The 14,800-nt window shown below is 38.7% G+C and overlaps 1 protein-coding gene across 3 annotated transcripts in view; it reads right to left on the bottom strand.

Moving 5' to 3' along the window:
• The window catches only part of HACE1 (HECT domain and ankyrin repeat containing E3 ubiquitin protein ligase 1), a 54,029-nt gene extending 41,145 nt beyond the window's left edge, over nucleotides 1–12,884 (bottom strand). For 2 of the 3 annotated variants that reach the window (XM_040597806.1, XM_040597807.1), the window contains exons 1-7: nucleotides 12,684–12,884; nucleotides 8,071–8,125; nucleotides 6,830–6,919; nucleotides 4,913–5,017; nucleotides 3,551–3,626; nucleotides 3,159–3,290; nucleotides 1,899–1,981 (exon numbers count right to left, since the gene is read on the bottom strand). In XM_040597806.1, the coding sequence (XP_040453740.1) occupies nucleotides 1,899–1,981; nucleotides 3,159–3,290; nucleotides 3,551–3,626; nucleotides 4,913–5,017; nucleotides 6,830–6,919; nucleotides 8,071–8,125; nucleotides 12,684–12,759 (617 nt within the window). In that variant the 5' untranslated portion in view covers nucleotides 12,760–12,884. Of the gene's footprint in view, nucleotides 1–1,898; nucleotides 1,982–3,158; nucleotides 3,291–3,550; nucleotides 3,627–4,912; nucleotides 5,018–6,761; nucleotides 6,920–8,070; nucleotides 8,126–12,683 lie in introns of those variants that run through there. The other variant, XM_040597808.1, reaches the window with a different exon arrangement.
• Between the last annotated feature and the right edge of the window lie 1,916 nt (nucleotides 12,885–14,800).

Raw genomic sequence — 14,800 nt, 5'->3', positions numbered from 1 at the left:
GACTCTAATTTCTTTTAACCAATACATGTGAATGTTTTGCCTAGCCTTTAAATGTGAAGAGTAATGAGTTTTACTTTTCCATTCAGAGTCTATTTCACAGTCTCATTCATCTATTTATAGGTTGTATAGGATGCTTGTATTTCCTTGAGTCAATAATTTCACAAACAACTATTCTACATGCCATCATTGCCTAGAAAATAATAAGACCAAAGATTATTTATATCCCTCAACTTCTAGAGCATATACTTTCCAAAACCCTTTCCTCTGAAGAAAATGAGAAACTGGGTACCAGTGACTAGATGTTGACTTCATGGAAAACACATTGTAAGACTAGCTGACTATTGCCTTCATTGGTAACGGCATATACTGACAAATGTAATACAGAAGTATCTAATGGGTGAAATGAAATGATACAAAAGACATAGCAATTAAAGTTACAGATACAAGTTTTTCAATAAAGTTTTACATCACAAGTTAGCGTGCAGTTCACCCTTTACACAAATGTATATGAGTATTTGCTGTCCTGGAACACACCAAGGCTGTCTGCACTAACAGTTCAGGAAGGGCACAAGAAGAGTGACCATTAACAGATGAGGGGAAGAGGTGGCTTCACTAGTCTCTCTATAGTTCCCCACTGAGTTCTCCTCATTCATGTCCTTCCAGCCCAAGAAACCAACAGGTTAATCTAATTGGACTTTGCCTCAATGCCAGCAAACATTCAGAGTCAGCTTCCAGATACCAGAAAGGAGCTAAGACTGTAACAGCCTACTAGAAGCACCTCTTCATTGCAATTCTCTAGACTAAGTGCACAACTCAACACCTTGAAAAAACAGGTATTTCAGAGTCAGACTTTGAGCACCAATACCCCTTCTCCAGCCGTCACCAGCCACCGCTACCTCATCCTGGTCTCCATGCCATCAGTGACCTATAACCTTTCTTCCCAGATGGCAGCACCACCAGTTAGCACTTCTGACAAGGTGGCAATGACTTCCACTAGACACCTTTTTCAATCTACCTTGCCAGCTGCTCCAATTGTTAATTTCTAAAAGAATTATCACTGCTGTACTTGGAACACATTCCTTTCTCATGGAAAACCTCCAGGATGAGGCAAGTCGCTTACTTTTTTTAAAGTGGGCCAATAACAATCCCTAAATCAAGAACCAAGGCATTCAATTAGCTAGCAGCTATTTATTCTCCACTTCCCTTCTTCTCAACTGCCAAGAGTCAGCATACACTAGCTGCAGAGACCAGGGCTCTCAGGTCTTGGCAGGCCAGTCCATTTCTCCTTTTGTTTATACTAACATTTAATCACAGGTGAACTATTTAACCTTTAACCAAAGCACTGGATTATAAGGTTATAAATGTTCTATCAAACAGCAGAAATGCTCCAATTAAAACAAAAGGCCATTTATCATATGTGATTTGTTTTGAAATACAACTAAACTGTGAAGAAAACAAAACAGATCAAAGCAAGAATATGATTTCAATTCAACACCACAACTTTAAGGCATATATGCACATTTCACGTACACTGTAATACCATTATGCACATTAAAAACTAATCACACTTGCCTTATAAAAGGCTGCATTTTTAGTTTACTCAAAAGTAATCTAAGTTGGCGTATCTCATTTTTTCAGAAAAAAGTTCTGCAGTCATTATCTATGACTCATGCTAGAACATGCATGGCTATGTGTTCAACATGTCCGTTAGGAAGAGGTATATAAGCCTGCAGTACTAATGTAAGCATTTAGATAAGACAGCAACTACATTCAAACATGAGACAAGATTAAATACCAGTCAGCTTTTATGTTTTCTAAATTTTGTGCTTTCTAAAAAAATAATTTTAAAAAATATATTTCACTTTTAGCACAGTATTCAAAAGTTAAGAACATACAACCTGCAAGCAAAATAGAGCGGAGTTGCCCCTGACACGTTCGGCCTGTTTATATCTGCACCACTGTCTAGCAAACACTGCACCGTCTAGAACACAAGAAAACACCAGCATTAGAAAAACAATAGAAAAGTCTACTGGCTTGCAATGATTTCGTATCATGCATGTCTAATTACACTGAAAGATTTAATTTTCAGTAATGAATCTCAAAACCAAAATTTCTAAACATTATATGGAAAAAACGGGGCTGTCAGAGCTCATAAAGGCTCCTTTGAACTTCCCATTTTAATAACAAAGCCTTTTATTGAACTTTAGCTAACCCCAAAGACCCCTGGAACTACAAGCCATTTAAACAGGAAAATGACATTTTTTTATAGAAGTAAGCCATTTAAACAGGAAAATGACATTTTTTTATTGACAGCCATAAACAGCCTTATCACAAGTTGAAGTTTTAAACACACACTAGAAGAAATAAGTAAGCAAATTCTAAAATATGGAAATATTGAGCAGGCTCTCAAACAACTTTTGTTATATTCCAGTCACAAAGTAGGTAAGTCTATAGATAGTTTCTCAGAATTTGGTCTTCGAAAGTCAAGTTCTGACAATGACAACAGAAAGGATCTGGGAAGAAAGATAATTTTTTTTGAACAGTAAATAGACCTGGAGACAATCTGTATAACTCCACATGGCTGTAACACAGTTCAAGTAAAGCACCTAGACCTGTACTCTGAGAGTAAATAGTCAGCCCTAATGCAAGGCCAGGCCTAAAAATTATTCACACAGATCAACACAGAAGAGCCTGTGAACTTTTTTATTTCTGTTAGATATTCTACTGACCAAACTCCACATTCATTTTTTATTCACAGTAAAGTAAAATCATTTCAGATTTCAAAAGCACATAATAGCTGGTATAATTACAAATCAAACACATCCTAAAAAGTAAGAAAGATTGTCGAATGTTTAACATTACATCAAAACCTGTTATGAACAAAACAGTAACAGCACTACAGAACAGCTGAATAGTATACAGTATGTCACTTAAACTCCCATTAACACTGAGATCAATCACCCCCACAAGAATAAACAAGTTGCTCCCATGGAAGTGTATGCAGTCAGTACTAAGACAAACAACAGAGTTCTTCATACTTCTAACCATTATCATGTGCATAACTAGCCTGAAGTTTACAAAAAACCCACACACAACAACATTGAGGCATTACTCAATACTTCACAAATCCACTGTGTTAATAAAATGTAAAAACTTACTGTCTTATGTCCGTTTTGACAAGCTACATGAAGGGCTGTCTGTCCCATTGCATCTTCAACATCTACATTACTGACATGCTGAACAAGATCATGAAGCAATTCTGTTCGTCCATTGACGGCCAACCAATGAATCTAAGTACAAAATGATAATATGTATGTTTCCTTTAGCAATGATGTAAGTATTTCATAATGGTTTTAAACCTCACTGTACTATTTTCACACAGAGAAGCTTTGAACAATATCATATGCTTAGGTACTTTGATCACATCTCCTGATTCTTAAGGGCAGTGGACACACAGCAGTTTATTTACATGTGAGACACCAGAAGCTTAAGAAATTAGAACCTTCAAATTCTTCATTCATTTTATGAGCACCATGATAATAGTACTTACTGCAGTTAAGCCTTCATTATTACAAATGTTGACATCTGCACTGTATTCCAGCAGCTTGCTCATACATTTCTTCTGGCTATAAACAAAAAAATACATTAAAATCCAGCCAGGGAAAATAATTTATGATATGACCAAGTATCTTCTTAGAGCTCCATTCACTCTAATTCATCATTGTACAAACTACAGCAGGTAGTTTCACTTTGTAAGGAGTAAGTAGGTGAAAAAGAGAAGCGATCATCAGTAGCACCACTCATACAACGCAAGTGTAGCGTGTGACAGCACAGGGCTAAACCATAGTTGTGTAGCTGAATGTTTTTGTCAAGTGTAGAAGTACTTCACCACCACTCTTAACAGCTTCAGCTCAGCATGAACTACACTCTCAAGACAAGAAGCTAGGGTTCAACTAATGGAAATCTATGAAGCTCACGGTCTGTACACTTCAGTAAACACATTTACAGTACAGCACTAAATCATTTAATGAGACACTCATAACACTATGTTAATTTTTGGCAAGTACAAAGCCTTAATGAAAGTAGGGGTGTTTTTCATACTTCATGTTTTGTTTGGTCTTTTAATGCTCTCTAATGCTCGAAGCGCTTTACCCTTAAACTTACTTCTTTCTATTTGGTACCACTCGCACCTTTCTCATGCCTCCTTTCCACATAATTGTTTCCTCTGTGTATTTCTGCATTTCATCATGTACCACTTGGCTGCTTCTTTCTCCTTTCTCCTACGAATACTCCTCCCACATACCTAAAAGCCACTAAACACTACCTCTTCCTCATTTGAAATACTAGCTGTGATACAGTTCAGTTACTGTAAGACATATATGCTCTAAAAAGACATTACTATTATCAGTTGTGTGTCCACATACTACAATTCAAGAAATAAGACCTTAAAAGATCTTATAAAAGGTGCTTGCTCACAGTTTTGTTTTTCCCTTCTGCTAATACTGTGCAGGCAAAATTTGTATTCCTTCCTTCATAGTAAAATCTTCCTTGGAGACACCATCGGAGGAAAATTCGAAATCTCTGAACCTTCCAAACCCTTCAGTGTCCTCTTGGAAACCTTTTCTTTCTTAGCTAACTGGAAGGTGAATGCATCCCTTGCTCGATTACTGTTGTAAAAACCATTAAAGCTCCTGTTTAACAGAAAACATTAATATGACTGACACTGAAACTGGAATTTCAGAAACTTCCTGTTTATAAAAAAATATTTTATGAGTATTAATTATGGATTTTAGCCTCCACATTCCCTGCGTGCCAAAACGAAAGTACTGTTTTCGAACCATGCAAAAATATTACAGAACATGTCAGCTCAAGCACATTATGCATTTTTAAGAGTTTTAAAAACTTTTCTTACCCATTCCTTGCTGCTAAATGGAGAGGTGTACATCCTGAAATGTCCTGATAATTTGGATTTGCTCCTTTTTTTAATAATAGAACAAGACATTCAACTGATCCACAGCTAAGAACAAAATAAGGAAGGGAAAAACTGTAACAAGGATACTTACAGATCAAATCTATATTGACATAAAGACAACAGCAATACTACGTATAGACTATATTCCGTAGAAACTCTTTACACAAAACTTTTTACACCCTCATAGTTCAAGTTAAACAAAGCTAAAGGAAATACACTTCAATGCAGTGAGAGCTGACTGAACATAACTCGTACTAATGAAGAGATGCTAGCCCTCTGTGTGATTTTCGTGACTTTAAAACCCAACAGTGAAACTTTAAGACTGCCAATTGTTTAAAATATTTTGCTTACTATTTCCTCTCACCTTTCTCATCTTTAACCTACTCACACGACTAAATTTTCCATTAAATTCCAATATAATTTCTTTTTTTGTTACACTTCACTGTCTGGAAGTTACATTTAAAAGTTTAAATATAAAAAAAATTCTTAAAAACTCATATAAATATTTCTTTGCTACTTGTTTTGAACCTATAACTCCCTTTCACTTTTCATAGTACAACAGCTCTTCAGGATGATCAACATTACCAAGAACACAGAAACTTTGCATCATATGTTTATCTTACTCCTGAACTCTTCAAGAGGAAATGCTGATTGGGAGGCCAAACATACAGTATTTTTATATCTGTCATGACTGACTTATCCACTGTTACTAGTCTTCCCAATGACAGAACTGCTACACAACAACCCAAAGAAACTGAAGATTAGCTGTACAGTAAGTTGCAAAAAGTGCATCTCCGTAACCTCTTAACAACCCAACAACTAGCCAAAATAAAAGAGAATCCAGAAATTTAAGTAGAAAAATTTCCTGGGGTTTATTATCAATAAATACAGCTTTTCAAAGATACATCTAGAAAGTATGCTAAAAATCTGCATGCATTTATTTTTTAAGTTCTTAATTATAAATTTATATAAGCAGCATGTGATTCTGAGATAGAAAGTTTGGCAAACTTCTGTAAAACAGCCTGCTTTGACATCTGGAACTTCCACCTGTTTTTCTACCAGGTATTTGTGCTATTTATATGCAATACTACTACTACTATTTATTGTAATTTCATTTTTTTAACAGTTTAAATGTAGTAACTTCCAGAGTGTTTATAATGGGACCCAAATATAGAACATTTATTCATTAGTTTAAAGTTTAGTTTGCTGAAAAGCCATTTCAAAAACTGGTTCATTTCTATTAAGGTTATGTTAATCTGGTTGTTTCTTGGCAATATAGATTTATCCCCATTGAAAAGCTGCATAAATAATGAACAATCTAGGCCATGGATTTGAAATTTGCACTTTAATACTTAATCCAGGATACAAAAATTTAGTAAAAGTGAGTGGCCAAGTCATATACCCTACAGCTACAGTCACAGTACTTTGTCACAGAACTACTTTGGAACAGCTGCTTCCTAATGAACACCCAAGGGCTTCCCACCATTTAAGAGTATTTCATAAACAAGCAGCATCTGCAGACAAGATTTCTCTAAATCTACAAAGGCAAGAGTAACCCAACTCTACAGGATGCACATAATGGCTACATGTCTTCACAGACTGAGTTTTCACAGAAAGGAAAAAATGAATCTGTCAAGACTTCCTTCACTAGAATTTGGAAAGTCATTTGCTATCACATATAAAACCTGTCCTCTCAATGAGGCAGGCACACTGCTAAAAGAAAAAATGAAATATAAAAAAAAATGTAAAAACAAAATGTTAACTCATACTACAGAGTTTTCCAGCTTACATTGGTGCCTTAGATTTGTGGTAATACTTTCATTGTTAACTTCAGGACTGGACTCAAGTAAGTCTTACTTTGCTGCAATATGAAGCAAACTTCTCTTCACACGTCCAAATGCATAGTTCACATCAAATTTTGAATTTGATAGCAGCTCTGAGACAGACCTTCAAACAGAAATATAATTTTAATTTAAAAAAGCTCACAATATCCAAGCAAAGTATATACTGTAAGATGTACACAATTACTCTGGTTTTCACTTGATCACTATTTCTTTTCCCTCCAACTAATTTCTGAACAAGAGATCCAACAGCTTTCAAGCATGCGCATGTTAACAGTGCTTTTAAACTTTCACTTCTTACTTGTACATAAAAAATGAACTGTGACACTACCAAATCACTTCTTTACAAATATGGAAAAAAAGCATATTAATAGCTTTGGTTTGAAACACTATAAATTCCTATTTTCCTCCTTACCTCAACACAGACACCCTAACCACATATCCAACAGCTTTCCCAAACAACAGGCAAAGTTCAGAAGGGAGACTGGTATGTGAAATCATCATGATGAAGTAGTTGGACACATGATACGCCAAGAGGGTAAGGCCCTTCGAGCCCTAACGAATTAGTAAAGCTAAAGTATTAGTTAAGAGAAAATATTTCAAAATAGGTGAAACTACAAGTGAACTACTAACATTTCAACCTTCAGTAATGAGCTGATCACATAATTTAAAACCCTTGCATAAAATCTCAACAAAGTATTATGTAGCAGAACAAATGTTTATCCTGATTAGATACACAGTTTACAATATCAGTAAGAGTTACTACCTGCTTGCCTACAAGACTCGGAACATAGCACCGTTTAGCTGGCACTATACAGCCCCAGGTCCCAACCACTTTGACAAATAGGTAAGAGAAACTGCTGCTCATCCAAGGAATCCCAGAAGTATCAATTTCATTGTCCAGCTCTAATTCTATGTCTTTCTGAGATGTCTAACAAGACTAAGAGCTTCTATGTCATCAATACATGCACAATCAGAACCACAACCCAGTTACAGAACAATGAATTTGTTCTTATCCTAAGACAAATTTATCTGTGCATCAGCAGAATAAATCCCAGCTCCAGTCTATGGCATAAAACAAAACAGGTTTTCAGGTAAAAATATGCTGGGATGTGCAGAAGCAATTACTAACTTCAGCTACAGAAGGTCTCAGCAATTCAGCAGCAGAATTCCTGAGAGTACTCTAGCAGCTACAGCTCTAGCAAACATGCTTTTTTGGGTCTTAAAAAAAAAAAAGGAATGTAAAGAAGTTCCCACCTGTGCTGGTCAGCCATAACCATCGGCATAAGCGTGTAGACAGCAGTTTCATTATCTGTGAAGAAATTAAATTACTCCATTATCATAAAATCTTTCATGTAAAATAAATTCCTCTAGAGACACTTATTTACCTTTTAAAGTGTCCAATGCTCAATAGATCATTCTTTTTACACAGGTTATACATACCTGAAGTTTCATTATAAAGAAAAAAACACTCAGACAAAAGAGGTAATTAACAGGATTGCAACACATGAAATTTCAGTGTGGCTCTTTTACAAAGTAATTGCAGAATTTTCAATGGAGCATCAGTTTATTTAAATTGACAGCTCTATTGATTAAGGCAAAGTATTTAAGAAATGCACATTAACAAAAAAGGTAAATAGCTTATTTTTAAAAGAAGGAAATCTGTGTTCCAAGGTGACTTCCATAGTCCTGATAACTATGAGTTTGTAAAAGTGATTTCTGTGAAGTTACTCCATAACTATTCATTTTTGTCCCTAAACTTGAATACCTGAATGGAATAAATTTCATTTCAATTTCTAATCAGTTTCATATTCCACATGTGAAGGCAATGAAGACAGACCAGAACTCAAAAGATCCAAGTCAACGGTGGGAACAAACTGACATTCAGCTATACAGTCCCTGTCAGTACTCCTGCTGCACACACCAGCACACTGTACAGGTATGACATGCCTGCTTGGTCATTTACAGACTCTCTGAAGTAAAATATTATTTTGAAAAGATAAATTTGATAAAACTTAAAAGGTTTTAATGTATAATTATTAAAAATATTAGTGTACAATAATTATTAATTAGTGATGTATAATGATTATACCTTCTAGCTTGAAGCAAACTACCCACTGTTGAGAGTACAGTCCCTACAGACTCTTCATGTAGATGCCAGCTTATGACAGGAGGGACTATACTTCCTAGGAACCCAAGAATATGGTTTCAGGATATGGAAATATAGGACTGTTCTCATAAAACTTTTATTTTGAACCTTTCCCTCATCATCTTAATTGATCCCAATACCAAAGTTACAAAGCCATCAGAACAGGAAGAATTAAAACAGACACGTAAGTACAGCTTCTCATACCTTTTACGTACCATGCTTCTATATATTCATTAGATAGGCAAGCTGACACTTACCAAATATTAAACAAACAATTCCTCAGTTATCAAGTGGAATCAGAGAAACCCCTACCTATCATGCTGCAGCTATGCTACTCATTATTCTTCCAGTGTTCCAACCCACTATTTGAAGCAGTCTATAGCTAACAAAAGGAAGAAGCAATGCTAATCTATTATTACCTTTGAACAATAAAAAGAGGTAAGTCATATTCATATTCAAATTCAAATCACATTAATTCTACTCTTTATAAAAATTTTAAAAAAATAAAGCTGCTTACAGTGAACACATGGTAGAAGATACACAAGCTTCTCAAAACACCAAATGATGTTTCAAAGCTGCAAAGAGTCACTCTAACCATCCCCAAGATCAAGAGTTTGAACTGTCTATAGATTGCTCCTTACATCAGAGCACTGGAAGTACCAGATAATTCCATCCCCAACATGCACTACTAGAATTTTCATTGCTGGGTGGGAAAGTAGTGGGGGGGGCAGAAGCAGGAATGATACACATGGAGGGAGAGTCCTGGAAATAAAATTAAATAGATGCTAAATAAAAATATCAACAGTGGAAAAGATCTGATCACTTTTTAAAAATGTATCCATTATTAGCTCCCAGTATGTACAAATGAAAAAAAAAAAAAAAAAAAACTCTTGCTTGAGCTCTGTTCCACAGATCTCTTGGCAGGAAGATAAAGCTCTCCAATTGAAAAAAAAACAAAAAACAGAACATGAGAGCACCAATTAAATCTAAGCACAACATTTTTATGTATTTGCACAATCATGCCCTATTAAAGAGAAAAGGCCAAATAAAAAACCACGAAAATTTAAATACTCCAACACACTTAACTGAAATGCTTAATACTCTGCCTAATTAAATGTAACTATATTGCAAGTGCAGTTATCTAGAAAGAGACTTAAATATGAGTGTAGCTGGACCACAAAAGATGTTTATGCTACAGTTATAAAAATAAGCCTTTTGCTATTCTAGTTACAAAATTTACACTGCGGACCATATGCAGATTTTCCCAGAGTTTTTCTGTACATAAATAATTAAAAGAGTATGTGACTACAGAGGCTTTGTGCCTATTTTTGGTAAATGTTACCCCATTCATAAACAAGCTCCTACTGATGTAAAAGTACATGACACCAGGGAAAGAAAAAGCATTATATGCCTCATGCACTTACAAAACTTATTTGTTATCTAACTTGCTTGCATTTCAAGTCACGAATATCTAAAGACAAAAAGCACACCCAAAATGCAGAGTCAGAGACAACAAAGGGCCTAAAACTTACAGCCTCTGGGCTCTAAGACCTAGTTTTCAGGCACCGAGCCTTAACAGTAGAATCCAGAAATCTGTGTCAAGCTCTTCAGTTCCCAGAAAATTCCTGCTGAAGGATACTTCAGAAGAGTCATGAAAAGAACAATACTATTTCCTATTGGCAAGGTCAGCTCAGGGTATTCACTGGCACTGGACAGAGGTGTTAATGCTTGCTTTAGAAAAAAAAGAACACACTTAAAATTCATCATCTAGAATCCTGCCCTGACAAGATACACTGATTATTCTATTTCATAAGAGATATTGGCTTGGATTTGGCAGAGATTTTTAGAAATTTTAAAGAAATGTCAGCACCATCCATATAGTACCCTAATGACTACAGCACATGCAGAGGAAGTTAAATACTTGGATTTAGTGCCTTCTTCAGCATAAGGAAGCTCAAACATACATCTCCATTTCCTAACATACCTCTCCCATTTCCTAAGTACTGTAACTCTTAGTTTAAAGATGGAGAGTTAAACTACACATCTTTCAAATCAAAGCTATTTAAATGCTGGGGCTGGGGGCGTGGGACTCATAATTCAAGAAGCCAGACAGAGCACACAAGAAGCTACCAAACTGCATGACATACTCTGCTGGTTGTGGTATTTTCTAAGCTGATCCTGTCAGTACATGTTTGGAGCAAAACACTACAACCCAAACCTGCTTCTCAAGAAGAGTTTGGGCATGCCTGCATGAACCTAGGGAACACCAAGGTCAAGAAAGAAGGCACGTAATGAGCTAAGAGGGACCCAAAGTTAGGTGGCCATCAAATGGAGGTTTTCTTGGAACGTAATTTGAGACTTCAGCGCCTGAAGACCATTTATCTCTTTATTTCAGTCCAGCTGTGATTTGTTTCATGTAATTCTTAGAGAATACATAGGACTGACATTCCTTCTGCACTATAAGGCAAGAAAAGTACTTGTTCTGGAGGTCACAGGGCTTGCACTACCACAGACGTAATTACCTCTGAAGTGTTAAGATAGTAATACCCAAGATAGGAAGAAAACGGCTAAACTCAAATTCAGAATTAATCTGCCCACACTAATACTGGAGTAAATTTAAAGCAGCTCCAACTGGCATATTGTGCTAAGCATTATTCATATTACCATCATCAATTAGTTGAACTGGTGCTATTACAGTATTTCTGTAAGTCTGAGCTCACATTAACAGTGTAGTACATCAGTTTTCACTGCTGCCATTCAAAGACTTACAAGAAGCAGCAAAATCCGAATGAAACTCATCTGTCAATCTTTTGAAATTTATGAGCAACTGCACCGGCAGATATTGAAACTGTTGACAGATGACAAGAAGGAAAGGGTGCAGCAGCTGAGCGTTGGGGGAAGTCCATAAGCAGCTGCCAGGAAGTCCCAACAGGGAACACACAGAGAAAATAGATTATTCCCTTTTCTCCACCCTCAGAGATGAAAGCTAGCAGGCAGACAGCCAAAGTGACTCGTCTGTAAAAATAAACCCTGAAGAAAGCACAACGACAGCATGTGACTCACAAGAACAGAAACTTCTGCATATCTCAAAAGCTTTTGCAGAGGTAGCCCTCCCAAAAGCTGGATCTGGCTGGAACACTAAACTGCTTGCCATAAGAGCCTGAAACTGTATTTTCAAATCCATCCCGATACGGAGTGGCTAGCCCAAGTGTAGTAGTTTAGAAAAGAAAAAAAAAATTAGGCTATGGCCAGTGACAGTGACTTACAATACCTTTTCAAACAAAATTCAGCACTATAAGAAACAAATTAAAAAAAACAAACCACAAAAGAACTGCCATCCCTAGTGCGTCATCGACGAAGCATCTAACGAAGGCTTTAACACGGGACAACACGAGGGTTCATCACCCCAGGCCACCCGCCCGCCCAGGCCCGGCGGCAGCAGCGAGCTGGGGCACCCGCGCCCCGTGACAGTCACCGCCGTCCCCCGGCGGAGGGGCAGCGGGGAAGGAAGCGGACGGGGGAAGCAGCCGCTGTGGTTATCGCCACCACAAACAAGAACGGCTCCTCGCAGGCGGATGGAGGGACCGGCTTCCATTCTCCTGAATCTCCTCGCCCGGCGCGGGCGGAGGGGCACGCAATGGCCTCCGGCTCAGCTCACCCGCCGGGCCGGGCCGGGGAGGCCGCCGCGCCACCGCCCCGCCGGCTGCGTCCCCTCTCCTACCGTCCGGCAGCTCCACGGTGCGGGCGCGGCGCAGGGACCTCGTCAGCCGGTTGAGCTGCTCCATAGCTCTCTCCATCCTCGGGGCGCCCAGCCCGGAGCCGCTAACACCCCCCGCTGCCGCCGCCTCTCCCCTCAGCCCATCGCGGCGGTGGCGGCGCCGAGGCTGCCCAGGCCGCCGCCAGCCCCGAGCCTCTGCACATGCTCCGCGGCCGGCCGGCTGCGCGCAGGCGCGGTGGGCGGGGCCGCGGGCAGGAGCCGCGCGCTGTCAGTAGTCCGCGCCCGTTTACCTCAGTTGACTTTTTCCCATGGGGGCAAAGGAAAAGGGATAGGAACGGGGAGATAGGGATAATTTTTCAAAACTTATGGAATACGGGTATTTGAACATCTTGTTTAACAGCTTGTATCAGTTTTTGAAGAAAATAATGCCTTTTGAAATCATCTCGATTGACTGATCTTGTCAGTGGTGGCTCGGGGCCTTGGTTTCCTCAGAGCTACAGGTGGCAATGGCGCCTGGCAAATGCACCTGAGCGGGAGAGGGCAGCTCTGCTACCATCTCTGCCCTGAAACTGCGGCCAGGGTGCAGCGCTGATAAGAGAAGCCCCAGGCTGCGGGGAAAGGAGGGCTCACCCGTCAAGCTCCGGGAGCTTTAAACTTGAGGGGTGACTGAAAATGAAGTAGGAAACACAGAGCAAGGATGAAAAGTGTGATTGACTTTACTAGCACTTTCAAAGTAAACATAGGAAAAGGAGGATTTAGGAGCTATAACCTTAAAAAAAAAAAACGAAGCAGGACTTCATAATAGAAATAACACAGAGTATGACACAAGAAGCAAAGAACAAATGTTCATAAGTTATTTGTTGAGATTTTTTGTTTCAATTGTCACTCCCAGCTACAACAAAGCAGATAAAGCATTTGAATCCAAAGAGAAATTGCTGTACTCTGAGAACAACCTAGGGAAATATCAGTTGGGTGCTCTCAAGCTAGCTGTGCCATGTGATCTCCCTCCGAAGACTTGTCAACACTAAGCTGAAATGGATTCCTGGAGGACTGGTTGGGTTCATAAAAAGCAGGTGTAGTACCTGCCAGTGGGGGGGGGGGGGGGGGGGGGGGGGGGGAAGAAAACCAGGGGATTTATCAGCAAGTCTGTGTAACTTAAATTCCAGTGAAATCGCCAGAACAAAACCTGTAGACACATAGCATTGTGCAAGGGAACAACTGCCAGTGTGAGTTTATCAATTAATTTCTTCCTCTGGCAGGTTGTCAAGTATTAAGAAATACCCTGTGTCAGGTATTATGGCTTTAATGCTTCAGGTGTACTTAATGTAATCTTGGCAAGCCCAGGAAATATGGGTTACATTAAAATTCTGTACAGTGAGAACGTAAAAATGGTGAAATAATCATACCCCAACAAGCTGTTATTAATGATCTGCTTCCAAATGCAAGGAACTATGTGTCCACAAGGGTCTGTCGTGATCTGATCCTGTGTAACTGTTTCATTCTTTCATTCTGTAAGACGTTTCAGTGAGATAATACCATAACATGTTCCAATGACTCCAACCTGGAAGCATAAATCAGAGAAAAGTGATATAAAAATTGGAAAAGGTTCAGAAAGGACAACAAGGACAATCAAGAGATGTGGGTCGGATTCCATATAAGTGGGAACTGAGTTGGAACTGTGCTATCTGGAAGAGAAACACAGGAGAGGACGTATGTCCTGCAGTTCTTGCCAAACTGGTGATTGCTGAAAACTGCCGTGGTAACACTAGTAAAGATCATAGAACGAACATCCACAGAAGACATCTGTGACAGTTTGACCCTGGTCAGACACCAGGTGCCCACCAAAGCCACTCCATCACTCCTGTCCTCAGCTGGACAGGGGACAGAAAATATGACAAAAGGCTCTTGGGTCAAGATAAGGACAGGGAGATCACTCACCAATTACTGTCTTAGGAAAAACAGACTCAACAGGGGGGGAAATTGGTTTACTACCAACCAAATCAGAGTAGGATAATGAAAAACAAAAATGAAATTTTAAAAAACAGCTTCCCGCCACCCCTCTCTTCTTCCTGGATTCAACTTCATTCCCAAATTCTCTACCTCCTCCCCCCAGGCAGCAC

This window comes from Falco naumanni, chromosome 6, assembly GCF_017639655.2.
Source record: "Falco naumanni isolate bFalNau1 chromosome 6, bFalNau1.pat, whole genome shotgun sequence".
Taxonomy (NCBI): Eukaryota; Metazoa; Chordata; class Aves; order Falconiformes; family Falconidae; genus Falco; species Falco naumanni.
The sequence above is the reverse complement of the archived record's forward strand: the minus strand, read 5'-3'. Positions and strand labels throughout refer to the sequence as shown.